General features: G+C 40.4%; 1 protein-coding gene across 1 annotated transcript in view; it reads right to left on the reverse strand.

Annotated features, from left to right (window-relative positions):
• The window catches only part of LOC127967014 (NACHT, LRR and PYD domains-containing protein 12-like), a 113,919-nt gene that overhangs the window by 19,680 nt on the left and 75,123 nt on the right, over window positions 1–19,116 (reverse strand). Inside the window, exons 9-11 of the mRNA XM_052568291.1 lie at window positions 10,122–10,295; window positions 9,848–10,021; window positions 6,120–6,293 (exon numbers count right to left, since the gene is read on the reverse strand). Of these exons, the coding sequence (XP_052424251.1) occupies window positions 6,120–6,293; window positions 9,848–10,021; window positions 10,122–10,295 (522 nt within the window). The remainder of the gene's footprint in view (window positions 1–6,119; window positions 6,294–9,847; window positions 10,022–10,121; window positions 10,296–19,116) is intronic.

Consider the following 19,116-nt stretch of genomic DNA (forward strand, 5'->3'; position numbering starts at 1 on the left):
TCCAGGACTTATGGAGTTCAGTGATCTATCAGGTGGTCCGCCCTCCCGAAGAGGGAGGTGTAGTTTATATCATTGCACCGGTTACAGATCTGAGCAAGATAAGGAGAGTGCATCGTTCTCTGTTGAAGGCTTGTGTTCAGCGAGAGGTTTTGCCTGTCGAGCAATGCATTGGCAGTGTAGAGAACCAAGAGAATCCTCAGGAGTACGAAGAGGTAGATGTTGATTTGGTGATGTTGGTGCCTGAGACTCCTCAGACTATTCAAGGAACGGAGTCTCGAGATGTTGGGCGCTTGGTACAGCCGGGGATCCAAGAGGAGTTGTCATCAGCAGGTATTCCTCCTGTAAGTGCTGTCCCAGTAGAATCAGAAGGTTCTCAGAATGAGGTGGTGGTAGTACCTCGGCGCTCTGGCCGAACTGGGGCAGGTCAGCATTCAAATCCTCATCATCTTCCTCAAGCTGTAAGAGAAGAGAGAAATAGAGTTGGAGATCGTCTCAGAACTAGCATATGCTCTATTTCAGCTTTGTTTAGGCCTTGGAGTTGATGCGGTTAAGGGTTTTTCCATTTTCTTTTTAGTCCATCGTCGTGGCGCCGATGCAAAATGGAGGGGTAGATGTGGCAGTTGTTACATCACCTGCCGTGTTTAGCCAATTGAGGGCGCTCACAGGCTATAAAAAGGTAAATGATGTGCTACCTGGGATACGTCACCTGTTGAATTGTTGCGTCGGTAACGCGTTTCCGTCACTTCCGCACTTCCGTCATTCCCTGGCGCTAGCAAACATCAAGGTAAGCAGAAAGCGCTTCTAGTGTGTTGGCTGTGGCTCCGTTATTTGGTTAATACAGTTTTCATGTGTGTTTATAGGTTGCAATTAGTTTGGAGCATCGGTTTCGATTCAGTGATTGCTGCCGTGCGGCTATGTAAACAAGCCGTGCATAGACTTTAATGACAGTAGGATGAATGCTTTGTGTATTTATTCAGGACGCACATTTTATAGCAACTGAAAAGTTAAGAATGATAACTTGCCCCTTTCTCAGCTGTGAGACCCAATGCAGTTGCTGTAATTCTGTTAATTCCTACCCTGGCCTTGGCTGTAAGAGTCCTGTCGTGTGTGTTATTCAAATCTCCTTGACGATTGGTAAGGTATCTTTAATCTCTTCCTGTACTGGGATGGGAGAGAACCAATCTAACAGTCTCGTTTTTGTGTATAGGCTTGGGGAAGCCAGTAGCTGCTTTTCATTCGAGGCACTCGTGTCCTTTTACAGCTGCATTGCTGTCCTGTTTCCAGTTTATATTGTTGTTTTGTTTCTTTTTTGATTATATTGTGATTTTTATTTTCTGGCCACCTGCTCTTCTCCAGTGGCTGTGTTTATTTCATATATTTGGATATCTGTTAAATTTTGATTTTCTTTTGTATTCATTTATATTGTTACTGTGACCTCCCCGAGAGGCAACTGCAGATTTTATATTTGCAAAAGTATTTCTTTTTTTCTTTTTTGTTTAACCTAGTTTTAGAGAAACTGTTTATTTGATGTGTATATATATAATATTTTTGTCTTGGCAGGGTCTGGGCCCCAGGGCAGAGGACCAGCTTATTTAAGGTGGTGGCACCCCCGTCACAGTGTGCAGTGATTTCTCCCAGTGTGTTGTGGTGCGTCTTCAAGTGTGTGTGTGTGTGTGTGTGTGTGTGTGTGTGCACACCGTGATTCACTTATAGGTGGTGTGGTCTGGTCAGCCGCTGTCCTGTGGTAAGCTCCAGCCCCTTGCCTTTTGGCGTTGTATTACATTTCTCTTGGTGGCCCATTGGGCTGAATAACCAAATGCTCCATTGCCTATTTTAATATTGGTTTTAACTGTTAATAAAAATTATTTTTATATTGTTACCTCTGTCTCTGACTCATATATAATTGGTGATACGAACCTGTGTTTGCCCTTTTAAAATGTGGTTTGATTAAAATCTTTGGGTGAAATTCCAATCGTGGCGTAGTCTGGTTATATTTATTATTGTAAGTCGCTCCCCCGTGACGTAACATTTTCAGTCTCCACCGACCCTCCCGCCACACTACGTTATGAACATAACATTTCAAACATACTGAAATACTTTATTCACAGAGTGAAGGCGGAGCGTGTTTCTGGTATCAGTGCGCGCGGAGGGGAAGTTGCTACTCACAGACTCTGCTGCGAGTGAGAGAGATGTTTCACCTGACAAAATGAAGACGACCGCAGGAGCACAAGCACAGCACATCCACCAAAAATCAACCTGCAGCAACGCTCATTGATCAACTCGCCAAGCTTTACTTTTGTAGGTCGCATGGCAGTAAATAATATGATAATATGACCATGCAGTCAATACAGATATTTAATAAAAACATTAAAACAAGCAGAGCTGTAAAATAAAACAATAAGAAACACATGCCAGGTCTACACTGGACAGAAGTGGAGCGATCCAACAAAAGACAACAGACCCCAGTGACGGATACACTGGACACGATCCCCATCAGTGAACTGATGCTCGTTCTGATTATGATGAAATGTTCTGACACTGTGTTCAGATGATTTGACACTAGTGTGATGTCATCAAGTTTAGACACACTTTTCGCTGTGGGGCACGGATGACAACTCGTGTCTGGTGTAGACACACAGAAAGTGTCTGCTCTATTTACAAATAAGTTCTATAAGAAAAAATAAATAAATAAACCAGCGGCATAATGAGATGGAAATATAGACTAGAAAATATATTAACAGGTCCTCCGTCCATGACACTGACTCACTGCGGAGCTGCCAGTTTTAATCTTAACAACTCTTAATGCTGAGAGGATGGTTAGATGTATGATGGGCTAGTATTAAATAAAATAATAAATAAATAAAAATAAAGGTCTTTCCAGCATTAAGGTAATAACATTACTGTTTTTTTATCATCTTGTTGCAGTTATAAATTTGACTGCTAAATGAATGATAAAGAACTATATTAAAACTTTTTTTTTTAAATTTCTTCATCATTTGAATATTGATTTAAAAATCGGTTTAAATCATAAATCAGATTTTTTTTAGGCCATATGCTATTGCCCAACTTTAAAAGCAAGTAAAGAAGGCTCCCTTTAAAATTACTTAAGTTGTCAATTACTAAAGCTCTTTTTTACATCGTGTGAATTTTTTTGATTATAATGAGAGAACTTGAGTTTAATCGTGAGGACATTTTATTAATCCATCCATTCTTTAGAGTTTCAAAGATTTAATCGTGCAGGTTTAATTTTATTTGTTTCTTGTTTTAGGCAAATTAGGCCTAAATAATGGGAACGAAATTATACAGTGCTTCACTTTTAAACATGCAACATGCAACTGATTTCTTAATCAGTTTATAGACAAATGTCTTTTTCCCAGCAAGTTATGTCAAAATAAAGGATAGGTAATGAATAACAAAAACGCATGTTGTTTTATTAAAGGAAAAAATATATTTATATTTAAATATAAATTAAAATATAGGCATAATAAATGAAAATATTAACATTTTGCATATTAATCCATGTAGCCTACCCCCTAAAATAGGCTACCACTTTTAATGCTCCGATGCAAAGTAAACCACAGTTTCTTTTAAATAATATAACACATAATTAATATAATAAAAATAATACTGTACACCTTTTAAATGTGTCAAATGTAAAATATGGTTTGATACCATGTAGCTTAGAAAATATAAGCACAGACTCAGGCACAGGCTTGACATTTATCCTGCTTGAATTCGTTGAAATGCACATAACTTCATAAATACCAAACTTTCATCTGTGAATATTAAATATTATATATATTAAATATTTAAACTATAGTGTTTTTCTTTCATGTTCCGTGACTGAAGGAGTTAATTTCAATCTTTTCTGGGGCCATAGATAATTTTTTTAACCGGATGGCCTCCACCCAAACAAACCTGGTGCTAGACTGTTTAAGGTCAATATCTACTTCTCCCTCCATCATCCTTCAGCAGAGTGTGTCAATCCATTCAGCACACACACACCGGGTCCGAGTCATCATGTGTTGATGACCCTGCCCACAGAGCTCCTCACGGACAGACTGTGATGTATCAAAACAGCTACAAGATTCACCACCCAAGGACAGCTTTCTGGAAAACAGCCAGGGAAGCCAGGACAACATATCACAGCCACCGGAAACACCAGAGACACAGCCCATCTCACCAGACACATTATCCCTTTCTCCAGCATCTCCACTTCTGTGCTATTCACAGAAAATGGAGGAATTGGTGTATGCTGGGACTAAACTCTCTCACTCATTTTCTGCAAGCCCGCAGATATCAACAAAAAAATGGCAGGCCCCCCAACCACCAAAGCCTGTGGTCCCTGCTAATGCAAGAGCTCTTCGACCTCTGCCACAACACCAGGGCCCAAACCCCTCCTGAAAAAGAGCAATCTTGATAACACCATTTTGAGCAATTATAGACCAATATCTAATCTTCCTTTTATAGGCAAAATTATAGAAAAGGTAGTTTTTAGTCAGCTGAACAAATACTTAAACTCAAATGGATACCTGGACGATTTTCAATCTGGTTTCTGACCACATCACTGCACAGAGACAGCACTCATTAAGATAAATGATATTCGCTTAAATTCTGACTCTGGCAAAATATCGGTGCTGGTATTGCTAGATCTCAGTGCTGCGTTTGACACTGTCGATCATAACATACTACTAGAGAGACTGGAAATATGGGTCTGGCTTTCTGGGATGGTACTCAAATGGCTAAGGTCATACTTAGAAGGGAGAGGCTATTATGTAAGTCTCGGAGGGCATAAGACTAAATGGACGTCCATGACAAGCGGAGTCCCACAAGGGTCAATTCTTGCACCGCCTGTATATGCTCCCACTAAGTCAAATAATGAGAAAGAACTAAATTGCCTATCACAGTTATTGCATTTGGAAACAAAGATGAAGTTTTTAAGGTAAATGCATACCTTGACTCTAGGGGTCAAACAACTAAAAATCAAGTCAGGAATCTTGGTGTGATTCTGGAGACAGACCTTAGTTTCAGTAGTCATGTCAAAGCAGTAACTAAATTAGCATACTATCATCTAAAAAACATTGCAAGAATTTGATGTTTTGTTTCCAGTCAAGACTTGGAGAAACTTGTTCATGCCTTTATCACCAGCAGGGTGGACTATTGTAATGGGCTCCTCATCGGCCAGGATTCTGACTAGAACCAGAAAATCTGAGCATATCACACCAGTCCTCAGGTCCTTACACTGGCTTCCAGTTACATTTAGGATTGATTTTAAAGTACTTTTACTCATCTATAAGTCACTCAATGACCTAGGTCCGAAATATAATATATTGCAGATTTGTTCACTGAATATAAACCTAACAGAGCACTTAGATCATTAGTATCGAGTCACTTAGAAATACCAAGGGTTAAAACAAAACAAGGGGAGTCCGCCATAGTTACTATGCCGCCTGCAGTTGGAATCAGCTTCCAGAAGAAATCAGATGTGCTAAAACACTAGTAACATTTATATATAGACTCAAAACCCATCTGTTTAGCTGTGTATTTATTGAATGAGCACTGTGCGATGTCCGAACCGATTGCACTGTATTTTACGTATTCACTGTATTATGTAAAATCATTTTCTATTTTAACCGTTTTAAATTCATTTTAAATGAGTCAATTTTTAAATAATTTTCAAAGTTTTAAAATTGCTTGTTTTTATTTTTGTATGATTTTTCTTCATGCAATTTTACTTAAGCTCTTTGAATTACCATTCTGTACGAAATGTGCTATAAAAATAAACTTGCCTTAATTTAAATTTGCATCTGTTTAATTGTAAATTAAATACATAGCTTTGGTGAACCTTTTTTTCAGTTTTAGTATAACATTATTATACCATGCATAATTGTACCTTTTTTGAAACCAAATAGAAGAAACAAAACCAATATATAGTTAAGCTTTGAGGCTCAATGTTATGAAAAAGCAATAAAAGGAAGAGTATTTTCAGCCTTTATATATATTATACATAATACATTTTTGTTCAATAATTGTTATTAATAATAGCAATTAAAATTTCATGGAAATAATTGACAATTATGATTTTTGTCATAATTGTGCACCCCTAGAAAATTATTTACCTCAGAATCTGCAACTGACAGTTTGGACTCTTCAGTCCATCAGAAAGTAGCTTTACTCCTGAATCCTGCAGGTCATTGTTACTCAGGTCTATCTTTCTCAGACAGTTGCTTGGTGATTGTAAAACTGATGACAAACTCTCACAAGACAGATGAGTGAGATTACAGATGGAAAATCTGAACAAGAAGTAACACAGTAACTGCATACAGAATACATCTTAACAGTTTGGTTCCCTTTTAAGGGAACTTCGAAATGCGTCCTCTAGGAGTGAATGGGAATTGCTATGGGGAACACCTCGTTGTGACCCATGTCCGAAGCATACATTGAAAAACCAACTAGTTGGCCGGCGGCAACCCCTGGCGTCACTACTGGCGCGACTATGGGGAAAACCTCGTCGTGACCCGTGTCTGAAGCATACATTGAAAAACCAACTAGTTGGCCGGCGACAACCCCTGATGTTACTACCGGCGCGACTATGGATAAATAAGCACTGGGAGAACACGCCATTCTCTTCAATGTCTTCACTGACGCAGAGCGTGCCTCTGAAAGAACTGGTAAGAGTGATCTTTCTCTATCTATCATGGCGACTACTAACAAGCATTTAGACAATGAGGGCATCGATGTCAGCGTTATTTGACACCCAATGACACACAATCTTTGCATCATTTGTTTGGGTGAAAAGCATGCACTCGATGTCTTTGAGGAGGCAGTCTGCGTGCATTGTGAGTGTTTTTCCAATGAAAAATCTCCGCTCTCTTTCAGAGGAAAAAAAGTGCAGCCATCTGCTTCCCGCAGTCCAGGACACGCCGGAGGAGAATGAGCTTGTGAGAATTACAGGTGGATCTAGCTTAATCGTTTAGAGAGGAACTTTCCCTCTCGCGCTCATCGGTGGCGGATGAGAGTGAACCTCAGGAAAAGGATGTTATATTTTTAACACTTTCTGATACTGTGGTTAGTGCTCTGCTGGGATTTTGCCCATGAAAAGTTGGAGATATTGGAGGATGGCGAAAAAGCTGAGGCTGAGCCTTCTCAATCCTCCTGCCCTGCGAATGTAGAGCTGTTGGAGGTTATGGATCATGCCACGACAAAGTTGGACTTGCCATGGAAGTGCACTAACAAGGTGACACCGTAAGGCCACCTCGACGAGTGTTATCTTTCTGACCATAGTCCTCCAGCTCAGGTGAGCCTTCTGCCTTCTGCCTGATTTCTATGCAGAGATCGAAAAGAAATGGAAGAGGCCATTTTCTTCTCGCATCCATCGGTTTCAGCAAAAGGTTTATGCTGACATCAAGGCGATGTGCGAAAGCGGCTATGAGAGTATGCCTCCTGTAGCTTCCTTTCTGCGGGGGAGATGGCCTCTCTTAATCTCCCTCCTCGCCATCAGAGCCCCTTCAAGGATTACATCTCGCTTAAATGGCAAAGCATACGTGGCAGCAGGTCAGGCTGTGGCTTCATTACACATGATGGTGGTGCTTCAAGCATATCAGGCTGATCTAAAAGAGCTGGATAAAGGCATGGGCCTTTCTCCTGATCAGGTAGCTGAGTGGCACCACACCACAGATCTCTCTCTCCGTGCTACCAAGCACACCTCCTCCGCCATGGGCAGGACTATGGCGGCCATGGTAGTAACAGAGAGACATCTGGATGAACCTGGCAGACATTGGGAATGCTCAGTCCTCAATCCTCAATGCTCAGGTTTCACATTCCGATTCCGAACTTCTCGGTATTTCCATTGAGACTAATTGAGAAGTTCCGGGAGATGAAGGCGCGCTCCGCTGCTTTCAGATTCTTCATTCCACGAAGGTCCAGGTCTGAGCCCGAACAACATAGGGGTGCTGGTTTGTCTTGATCTGAGGATCAGAGATGGCCACAGAAGGCTAGTGTCGTGACTCACTCTTCTCCCCCTAGCTGCATGACCTAAGGGATGTGATCTGGATAAGGCATCAGTGTCTTCATCTGAATCAGAGTGATACTTTGTATCTACTTGTTCTCTTTGGAGGTTTTTACATCTGCCCTTATCCTCCCCTTCCCGATTCTCCTGTAACCACCAGCTGTCCACCTGACCAAGGTTAGGTGGGAACTTCTTGCAAACAGTCTCCTACGCTAAACCTATGATGTTTCGGTTGGTTCTATATTCTTAGTAACCAATTTACTGATGGTCCAGATTAAAGGGAGTTGCCTTTCTTTGCAGTGCTGGACTACAGTGTTTACTAAACACTCGTCGGTGTTATGTCCAGCTGGTATGATAGCCCTGATTCCGGCTTCATGTTTGTGGTATCAGGTGGCCAGATCACAGGTTTCTGCGGGAGCCTTCTTGATCATCAGGCCCGGCACAGCACTGCAAGGAATTTAATGTATGTCCGGCCAGGTCACCCTGAGGGGCTTCCTGGCTACTTAGATGTTGCTGAAGCATCAAGCAGGAAGTGGAGGTGGCAGTTACGGAAGTTTTCTTGTATATGCTGCCTCAGGTGATGTTCTCCTTGCCAGAGGTTTTTAAATTTGAGCTTGCCTCTCCCGTGCGGTTCAGCACTTCTGTGATGCTTAGGCATCTTTAAGTACACACGCTAAGCTCTGTGTACTTTCGGAAAACCACATGGTGGTGAGTGTGCATGTTGAACACTTTGCTCACTTTCTAAAATCCACGTAAGTGGTAAGTGCGCACTTTCTGAAATCCTGTAAGGTAAGGGTAACACGCTCAGCTTCGTTCTCTTTCTTGAGATGGTTATACCTTGGTTCCTTGGGCTCCACTCAGCCATTGTTTATTTATTTATACACTTTAAGCATCACTTCCCTCAACATGAGGGGCTATTTGGGCAGTTCTCGTGGTAGTTTGCAGCGCACCCCTTTACTAAGAAGGGTCGCCTATGAGTGCGCTACTCTCTTTCTGAATTCGGAGTTCTCCTCTCATGTAGATTGAATTCTCTGTTCTTCCCGCAGAGCGCTCCAGCATTATTTCCACAGATCGAGTTGATGACTCTCAAACATATTGTTTTAGGATGCACCATTCTATGAGAGTTCCACAAGAGCCCTCTACTTAGAACAGTATTTAAAGTACATGTTATGGTAAGTGTACATGCGTCTTTGCGCACTTTCTGAAATCCACACTGTGGTAATTTCTCCACTAGTGCTCTGCATTCCTTTTAAAATCCTATATGGTGAGGGCTTTGCGCGGTTGCTTCGTGCCCTTTCTTGAGTTGGTTAAAGCCCCGTTCATCTTGGGCGCCACTCCACCTATGTATCCTCGGATACCTATCTAAACAGGGTGTTGCTACTAGGGATCTGTTGAGACAGCTAATTCAGTGAGCTTACGCAATAGCAAGCGTTAGCCCCTGTTTGACAGGCAAGACTTATTATAAAATGCTAAGTTCTTAGCCATATCCCTTTAAAGGAATCTTTCTTGATTCCAAGTCTTCAGCTCTATCCTGGGCCGAGGCCCTAACAAATAAGTTCGGTATGTAGCCTAGGCCTTTGGACGTAAGGTGTTATGTCACAGACAGTCATCTAAATGTCCCAGGGGCACCTCCCATGGAAATGTTAGAGTTGATACCTAGTGTTGGTAATTAAAGTTTTAAATGTATGCTTCAGACACGGGTCACGACGAGGTGTTCCCCATAGTGACCCCTAGAAGACGCAGTGTCTCGTTCCCTACTCAGGGAACCATGGTTACATTCATAACCTTTTTTTTATAATTAACTATCAAAATAATTAATCAAGTACTTGAATCTCAAACCTCAATATCTCCATCTTAGAGTTTGGACTCTTCAGTCCATCAGAAAGAAGTTTCACACCAGAATCCTGCAGAACATTGTTACTCAGGTGCAGCTCTCTCAGGACAGAGTTTGAGGATTGTAAAACTGATGACAAACTCCCACAAGACTGAGCAGTGAGATTACAGATGGAAAATCTAAACAAAAAGGGCACAGTAACTGCAAACAAAATAAATCTTAATGTGTTTTTTCATAATTAACTTACAAAAGAACTAATCAAGTATATGAAACTCAAACCTTAATATCTCCAGCTTAGAGTTTGGACTCTTCAGACCTTCAGAAAGCAGCTTCAATCCAGAATCCTGCAGGTCATTGTTACTCAGGTCCAACACATTTAGATGGGAATTTGAGGATTGTAGAGCTGAGGACAAACTTTCACAGGACTGAGCAGTGAGATTACATCCACATAGCCTGTGTAAACAAAACAAAGAGTTTTACTAATGTGAATTTATGAGTTTATATAGTTTATAATCTGCAGTGCATGTTTGTGTTAATTACAATGTAATTAGACTTTATTGATTGAACTTTACTAGGTAACGGTTTATAATAATTATAAAATAACAAAGCACTAATAACCCATTTTAAAACTATTGTAGTTAATAGACTATATACAAATAGTGAGTTCATCATTCATTGTCACTGTTATTAACTAAGGCCTCTTTTATGCTGCAGTTTTAAAAGTGTATTTCTGATTTGTTGCCTAAATCTGTTTTTTTGGCTTTCCATTTACACCATCTTTCAATTATGACCCATAACCGATTCATGTGTTTACACTTGCCATACCATCTGAAACACTGCGCATGCGTTGTTGTCATTTACTGCCTCCACACGTGCTTCCACTTGAGAATAATGTGGCTTGTGATGACAAAACGAGTCACAATGAGCAATTTAAAAAATTAATAAAAAAGTAATAAAAAAATGTAAATGAAAATTAAATTCTCCATTAAAATACATTCAGAATGATTTATGATTTGTTGGAATCTGAAAAAAAATTGCATGCCCATTTGAAGTTGATAGTGAAGTCCTCTGTCTTGTCTTATTATTAATTCCGATTAATGAAGTGCAGTAAGTGATTTTTTCACATTTAACTGATAGTGTAAACGAGGCAGTGTAAAAAGTGTTGCTGTTTAAATTAGCTCATTTGTAGATATTTTTTTATAAGGATAATTCTTTATTAACTACCCATTGACCATAAATAGTACTCACTTTAGACTAGATCATGGAAATTCAGAAAATATCATTTTGTGCTTTACTAACTAACATCCAGTAAATGTTGGTTTGAATCATTTTGAGTTTTTTTTATACTGTACGAACTGAATATTCTGTACTCTAACTCTACCTCTAATTCTGATGTATTTTAACCTGATCTTATGAGCATTTGTATATATTTCATATTGTCAGCATTATGTCATTTTATTTTTTTAAACCAAATGGCACAGACAGATCTGTTCTGGCTTTTTTTCCCTTTTCACTCATCATTGGGCTCTTTAGCCTTTATGTTAAACATGCTCACATGCTGCGTGAATTGATATTAAACAGTTAAGATAAGACAAATCTCTGCTTTTGTGATTTATTGGTGCAATTTAAGTAGCAACAAATACTAGAACCTTGGGACTTGCAAAATCTATTAATCCTCCACTTCGTAACTGTTTTTTTGTACAGGTGCATCTTGATAAATTACAATGTCATGGAAAAGTTCATTTATTTCATTAATTCAATTCAAATTGTGAAACTTGTGTATTTAATAAATTAAATGCACACAGACTGAAGTAGTTTAGGTATTTGGTTCCTTTAGTAGTGATGATATTGGCTCACATTTAACAAAAACCTACCAATCTATCCAAACCTACCTATCTCAACAATTAGAATACTTCATTCAAAAACAAAAATGTTTTGTGAATTGTTGGCCTTCTGGAAAAAAAAGCTGGTCAGCAGAAGGAAGGTTGAAGTGCTCTAAAATGTCTTGGTAAACGGGTGCAGTGACTTTGAAAAACACACTTTTCAAAAAACATACTGGGCAACAGTCCAGTTCTTCTTCTCCTTAGCCCAGGTAAGACTCATTTGACGTTGTCTGTGGTTCAGGAGTGGCTTAACCCTCTGGGATCTAAGGGGTTTTGGGGACCAGGAGAAGTTTTCACATCCCCTGAAATGTATGCTTTTTTCAGTTGCTAATAAACATATACATGGCTAAAGTCTAATAACACTATATTCAGTACAAACTTGGCTATGATAATATGTAAATAGCATATATGTATATGATTGTGTTTTTGAGAAAACAACGTTTATGCGTGGTTAGTGAAAAATGTCCCAAGGTTACAAATGTAACCCTAGTTCCTCAAAGGAATGAGGCGCTGGGTCGAACGCTTTGCGAGACCAGTTGGTCTAGTTGGTCTTTGGAGAGACCAACTCATTCTATCCAATGGAAGGGCGTGATGTCACGGGCGGGGTGACGTAGCGACCATGCAGCTGGCTTCAGTTTTTAGTAGGGATGTAAGTGCCAGCAGGCGTGCCAGGAGTATGGCGATGCAACGCAGAATCTGGTTCCTTAGAGGAACTAAAGTTACATTCGTAACCTTGAGACGTTCCTTTTCAGGAACTCGAGTATGCAACCATCGCTCGAACTGGACACAAAAGGTATCACATTGCATGCAGCTGCCATCAGACCTAACAGTCTCTGAAACTGTTTGACAGTGAGTGACTGGCCTTCTTTGACTCTCTTGACTGATGTGAGGATCGACTCGATACAAGATGAGCCTGCATCATGGTCGAATCCCACACTACGCCTAGATAGGTGTTTCTCTGAACTGGAGAAACTATACTCTTCTTGGCGTTTTAATCTCAAACCCAGCTCCCCCATGTGAGCGAGAACGACAACTCAATGTTGAACCAGCATCTGCTCTGATTGATCTAGAATCAACCAATCGACGAGAGCCACATCTACACATTTCGGAAACGGGCGGGGTGAGAGTGCAAGTCCGAAAGGAAGTACTCAATATTGGTAAGCTTCGCCCCCGAAAGCGAACCTCAGAAACTTCCTGTGTTGTGGAAGGAAGGAGACACAGGACGTATGCATCTTTGAAATCTATCATGACAAACCAGTTTTCGGATCTGATTTGAGCTACAACATGCGTGATGGTGAGCATTTTGAACTTCTGTGACATGACTGAGTGGTTCAGCTGACGTAAATCTAAGATCGGACGCAACCCCCCATCCTTCTATGGAACTATGAAATACCAGCTGTAAAACCCGGATTCCCTGTCTTGAGGAGGTACCACCTCAATGGCCTGCTTCCTTAATAGGGTATTCACTTCTTGTTCCATAATCAGGGGCCGACTACTGTCTGGATAACCTCGTTGAATCTCGGCGGTGGAGAACTGAACTGAATGCAGTAGCCTTTTTCTACCGTGTGCAGGACCCATTGAGATACATTTGGCAGTAGTTTCAACACTGCTAAATAAACTACTAAGGGAATACTTCTGACTTCAGGTGTAAGAGGCCCCAGAAGGGGCAGAGAGTCTCTCAGCTCCGCTATGCTCGCGGGTGGAAATAACTGAGAGCAGCCTTCGCTGGAAGCCTGGAAAGTTTCCAAACCTGGAAGCTCTGTGTGACGAGTGGGGCGGGGCTGAGAGCCATGGGAACGGACGGAGCGAGGCTGGTGGAGTGATTGGAAATGAGTGACACATGCGACACTCACCGGTCTCGAGTCCCACGGAGGAGATCGGAAGGATACAAAAGAGGAGCGACGATAGTGAAGGATGAGAGAGTACCAGGCCTGGGATTTATTTTGGGTTTTGCTTTTTTATTTGTGCGCGACAGTCATCCGTGATTGTTCGTCGGTACCCACCTCCTCCTTCCCGAGATTATGAAGTTTGTAAAGCGTTACACTGGTGCCGAAACCCGGGAGGAAGGATGGATGCTTTGCCGAAGATTGTGCCGCCATTGAAGCTCGAGGCGGTGGGTTGAAGTGAGTTGCCGGGGACGGACGAACTCACTGCCGGCCGGCTGCCCGCGATGTGGAGGGGTGGCTGCCGTCCATGAGGGAGGAGAGGAGTCGGCGCCATTTGCCAGGGGGCCGGAGCCTGCTGCCATCCACCAGAATGGGGAGGAGCAGGGAACGGGGGACTCCTGCCGGCTGCCCAAAACTGGATGAGCCGTTTCTGTCCACCGGGCGTCGGAGGAGTGTTGTGCCATCCACCGAGGCCGTCCAGTACCAGGCACCGCGGAGGAGATCACCCGGTTGGTGGATGGTAGTGCGTTTTGGAACTTGAATTAGTTTTTTTCTCCTCTCTCCCCTCTCTCGTCTCTGTCGCTCCTCATCCTTCCATCTCCTTTTCTCTTGCCTCGTCTGTTAATGCCCCAGTAAAGCACGACAGTGAAGGACAAGAGAGGACCAGGCCTGGGCTTTATTTTGTGTTTTGCTTTTTTATTTGTGCGCAGCAGTCGTCCGCGAGGGGCTGTCGTGCTGTTTGTGGTTATTTTGGTTATTAAAGTTTTATTTGATTGTCCGCCGGTTCCCACCTTCTTCATCCCAAGATTATGAAGTTTGTAAAGCGTTACGCTCTGGAATGCCACAGCTTGTTTGCGTGCCTCCTGGAACCTGTCGATGACAGTATTTGACTGTGTCGCCAAACAGGTCTGAAGGCTGAAGAGGGGCATACAAGAGGCAGACCCTGTCTTTTTCTTTTATTTCTGACAGGGTAAGCCATAAAGGCCTCTCCACAGCCACTAAGGCTGCCATAGACTGCCCAATAGCGTGAGCGGTCTGTTTAGTGGCACAGAGGGAGGGATCAGCAGTAGTGTTGTTTTTGGCGGCCTGTCTTAATTTTAGTTTTAGTCTAGTCTTTGTGTGAAGCTGTCATTTTAGTTTTTATTAGTTTTAGTCACGTTCATACTCTTTTTAGTCTAGTCTAGTTTTAGTTAACGAAAACTGATGACATTTTAGTCTAGTTTTAGTTGACAAAAACTAATTATATTTGTCTAATTTTAGTTGACAAAAACTGATGACATTTAATCCAGTTTCATACATTTAGTCTAGTTTTAGTCAATTAACATAGTATTTTAGTCTCTTTTTAGTAGCGCAGTTCTATTTAACCCAGTCAATATAGTACAAGTAGCTAGAAGTATAGACAAAACCAACATTGTATTTTAGCCAAACCCCTTTTTAAACAAGGTTATCTTATTGTACTATTGTTACCTTATTGACTTAAGAATACATCCATTCCAGACACTGAAGATGCTCTGATTTTATTTACAACATTTATTTTAACAACCAAACATGTAAGAAGCACACACACATATATTTCAATAAAATAAAATATATATATTTAAATATAATAAAATAAAAAAATAAATCAGCAAATTTTTCTCCCAAAGACGAACCCCGGCTGGCCGCCATCGGTCCCTTTCTCTGTGTCGAGCCTGATTTATTGCGTGTCTTCAACTTAGCTTGGAAAATATGACATCATTGCGGTGTTGCCCGAAGTTCGCGTGGTGGAATGCACAGCATTTTTTTTTTTTATTCCTTCCACATAGCTCCACATAAGAAACATGCACGAGTTCAGGGCAATTCTAGCTGAACATGTAGATCTGTGTCGGCGTTTGTGTGAAACAGAAGCAGTTTAATGTGAAGTTTAAATTCCATCAGGTGCTTTTTGACGGAAACGTTTTTTTTTTTTTTTACGTTTGCATAGTTTGTCCAAGGCTTCTTATTTGAAGTACATTTTATTGTATTGTATAAAATAGAATTAGAATTTATTTAGATATTAATTAAACACTACGTGCTTAAAGTTGTCTTGTGTTTGATGCAAAATACAGCCCTTTGTTTAAGATTGTTTGTACATAAAAAAATATATTAATTCATAAACTCATTCATCACAAGATTTGCACTGGCAAATTAATTCACACCGGTGATTCCCGACGGTTTTATAGGACAATTACTCCTCGTCACTCCCCTGTCATTTCAAAGAATAGAACAATGGCGAAGTTCAGCAAATCGAACTGAATCATTTGAAACGGTTTGCATCTCCAATAAGCATTAATCCACAAATTACTTCAATTGTTTACTTTTTTAATGTGGCTGACACTCCCTCTGAGTCTAAATAAACCAATATCCCAGAGTAATTCATTTACTCAAACCGTACACTGACTGAACTGCTGTGAAGATGAACACCGAGCAGAGCCAGATAACTATTGGTAATGAATCGAACTGAAAGAACCGAACTTCACTACACGATTGGGGCTTAAGGCAGTGACGTCAATTGCTTTGGTGCAGTGAGACACAGGAAACAGAAACACTGCTAAATAGTAATAACGTGACTAAACGAGATGAAAAAAACATTGTAATATTTCATTTCGTCATGTTTAAATCAACGAAACTGAAGAGACATTTTAGCGTAGTTTTTATTTTGTAAACCACATTTAGTCTCGTATTTATTCAAAAATACTGCATTATACATTTAATTATAGTCATCATCACATGACCAGCATTTATACACTGCGTCTCGTTTTCGTCACATGATAAAAGTTTGTTAACAATGATATTTAGTCATAATTTTCCTTAACGAAAGCAACACTAATCAGCAGTCCGTATAAGCTCTTTGAAATCTTGGACTTGATCCCCTCGTCAATATCTCTCAGCAGGTCAGCTTGACAGGCTTGAAGGACTGCCATAGTGCTCACAAGCGTACAAGTTGTTTTGAGTGGCTTGGTGGGCAACACCAGAGCCTTTAGAGATAATACTAAGCCGGGGGACAGATAACTTGCAAGTGTCTGTTCCACCCGTGGCATTGCTCTATAACCCCACTCTCCCAGCCCCACTACATTGCTGAAGTGCTGTGAATCAGGGTCGAAAAGGTGGGTAGAATAGGGGTGATTCCACGATCTCACGATTTCATTGCGGAGATCGTGAAAAAATTGATGGCTCCGGCCCCCTCGAGAGCCAACTCAGCGTGCTTTGATCCCAGGCAAACCACACACAGACTGTGTGTAGTGAGGGCAGGGAGGAACACACAATCTACAGAATCGCCCTTCAAATGTCAAGTCTTTGTCTTGCTCTTTGACATATTGAACTAATAATAGGAACTAATAGACAATGAACATTAAATAGGACTGACAGGACAGAATTTTTGAAAGACGCAAAAGTTGACGGCACATGCTTTTATAGCTTCCTGGTTTCTAAGTCACACCGCCCGTCCATTGGATAGATTGCACACAATATTTGGGAATAGAGTCAGTCTCACCAAAGGCTTTCCCTAAAACGTTCAACGCAGCTCAAGTTCCTGAAGAGGAGTTACAATTTTGAAGTCACCGAAATAAGGTCATGAAAGACCTAGAGAACATCTGTTCACAAGACTGACAAACATGGACCTTGTAGCCTAGAATTTTTTGCTTCAAAATGATGTGAAAATCATCTTGTTTACTCGCTCACAGAAAACAATAGATTGATTTAAGACACTTTTTGTTTCGAAAGGGCATATGCGAGTAGTTGTGACTGACCAATATTAGTGTGATTCACACCTGAGAAGCCAAAGGGCTACATAATGAGCTGCATAATGAGCATTTCAGCGAGGTATGTGACCAAGAGGAAGGGGTTACAAGAAAGAATGTGGGGACAAAATAAATGGTTTGTAGTTTATTTAGAATATATTTAATCCCGCAAAATAATTTAAGATTCACTTGAAAGTGCAGTTAAACAATTTATTAGGAACAATCAAAGCTGACTTTCAAAGCTGAATTTTTATCACCATTACTCCAGTCACACAATCCTTCAGAAATCATACTAATATTCTGATTTGCTATTCCAAAAAAACATTTATTATTATTATTAGGTGCAGGAGACCATTTGTTTCATTTTAAATCCCTTCACCCATTCTTCCTTCTACTCAATCTGTTCAAAATGATTACATGAAAATGTCAATGCAAGTGAACTAACAGTCATGTCTGGTATCATTTGAATTGTCTCGGGGCGACTGGTACAATGGTCCCAATCTTAAAAATGTAGATTAAATAACTGAACTAAATAATAGCACTAAATAATACAGATACTAAGAGATAAGATATATAATGCTCACTGTAATGGGAGTGCCCTTTTCCAGGGTCCTCCATGTAAATTACCTTCTGTTCCCTTTGAGGTGTAAACTACCCCGGTCTGGGACCTGGGTTAATGTTTGTTCATGCCTCCATTTGGGTGATGTTTTATCATGGTTTTGTATTTGAAGGATTGCAGCAAAAGGATCAGGGAGATTTCTGTAGCCAGAAAGCCTGTAGTGTGTTGTGTGTCTCTTTACTTCATGCTATGTATTTACTAAGGTCAGGTATGTATATTTTATTTAGATTCATCTTTGAGAATTTGATGTTTTGTATTGCTATGTTTGAATTGGATATGTAATTGGCATAATAAATATTTACTTGACTGATAATAAATTGTTACATTTGATTTTATTCTGTTTTACTCTATAATTATTGACTCTAGTAGATTACGTTGAATCCTTTAAGCGACATGAGCACCCTCCCCCGGTCTGAGGAACATTCTCAGAAATTATTTTATGTGCATGTCACATCAGTGTGTATGTCATGAGCACATGCACACTTTGGTCAGAGTGGCAATAATGGGATTAAGGTATTAACGTGCCTGTATATTTCAATTAAAATCGGTGTACGCCACCTTTGTTTATATGATGATGTTTGCTTCACTTATGAGATTTATTTTGCATTATTTAGATACGAAGGATTAAATTTAGATGATGTAAAGTTTAGTCACAGTTTAATCGCTATCTTGCCAAAATCTCATTATAATGTGAAAATATGTCTGAAATGGCCACATTTTAACTAGTTTTAACCTAGTATGGAGATTCTATGAACATCTATATCAGACGTAGAGAAAACGAAAAAAAAAAAGACGTCATAAAAACTTTAATTCTGGCTTCTCAGTGGACACCTTTTCAGCAAACATTTTTTGTGACACAGACGTCGAAGACAGTAGGAAGACAAGAAATACGAACCTTTAAAGGCCACATTGTAAGGACAGCATGATACTGCAGACTTGCATTGTGCAATCAGGAATAGCAGGCCCTTCAAAACAGAGCATGTTGTACAACTTCTTGTCCAGGCCCTTGTCATTTATAGGTTGGCCTATTGCAAAGCTCTTCTTGTTGGACTTACATCTTGTTCAATCAAACCTCTACGAATGATTCAGAATTCGGCAGCATGACTGGTCTTCAACGAACCCAAAAAA

This window comes from Carassius gibelio, chromosome A4, assembly GCF_023724105.1.
Source record: "Carassius gibelio isolate Cgi1373 ecotype wild population from Czech Republic chromosome A4, carGib1.2-hapl.c, whole genome shotgun sequence".
NCBI lineage: Eukaryota > Metazoa > Chordata > Actinopteri > Cypriniformes > Cyprinidae > Carassius > Carassius gibelio.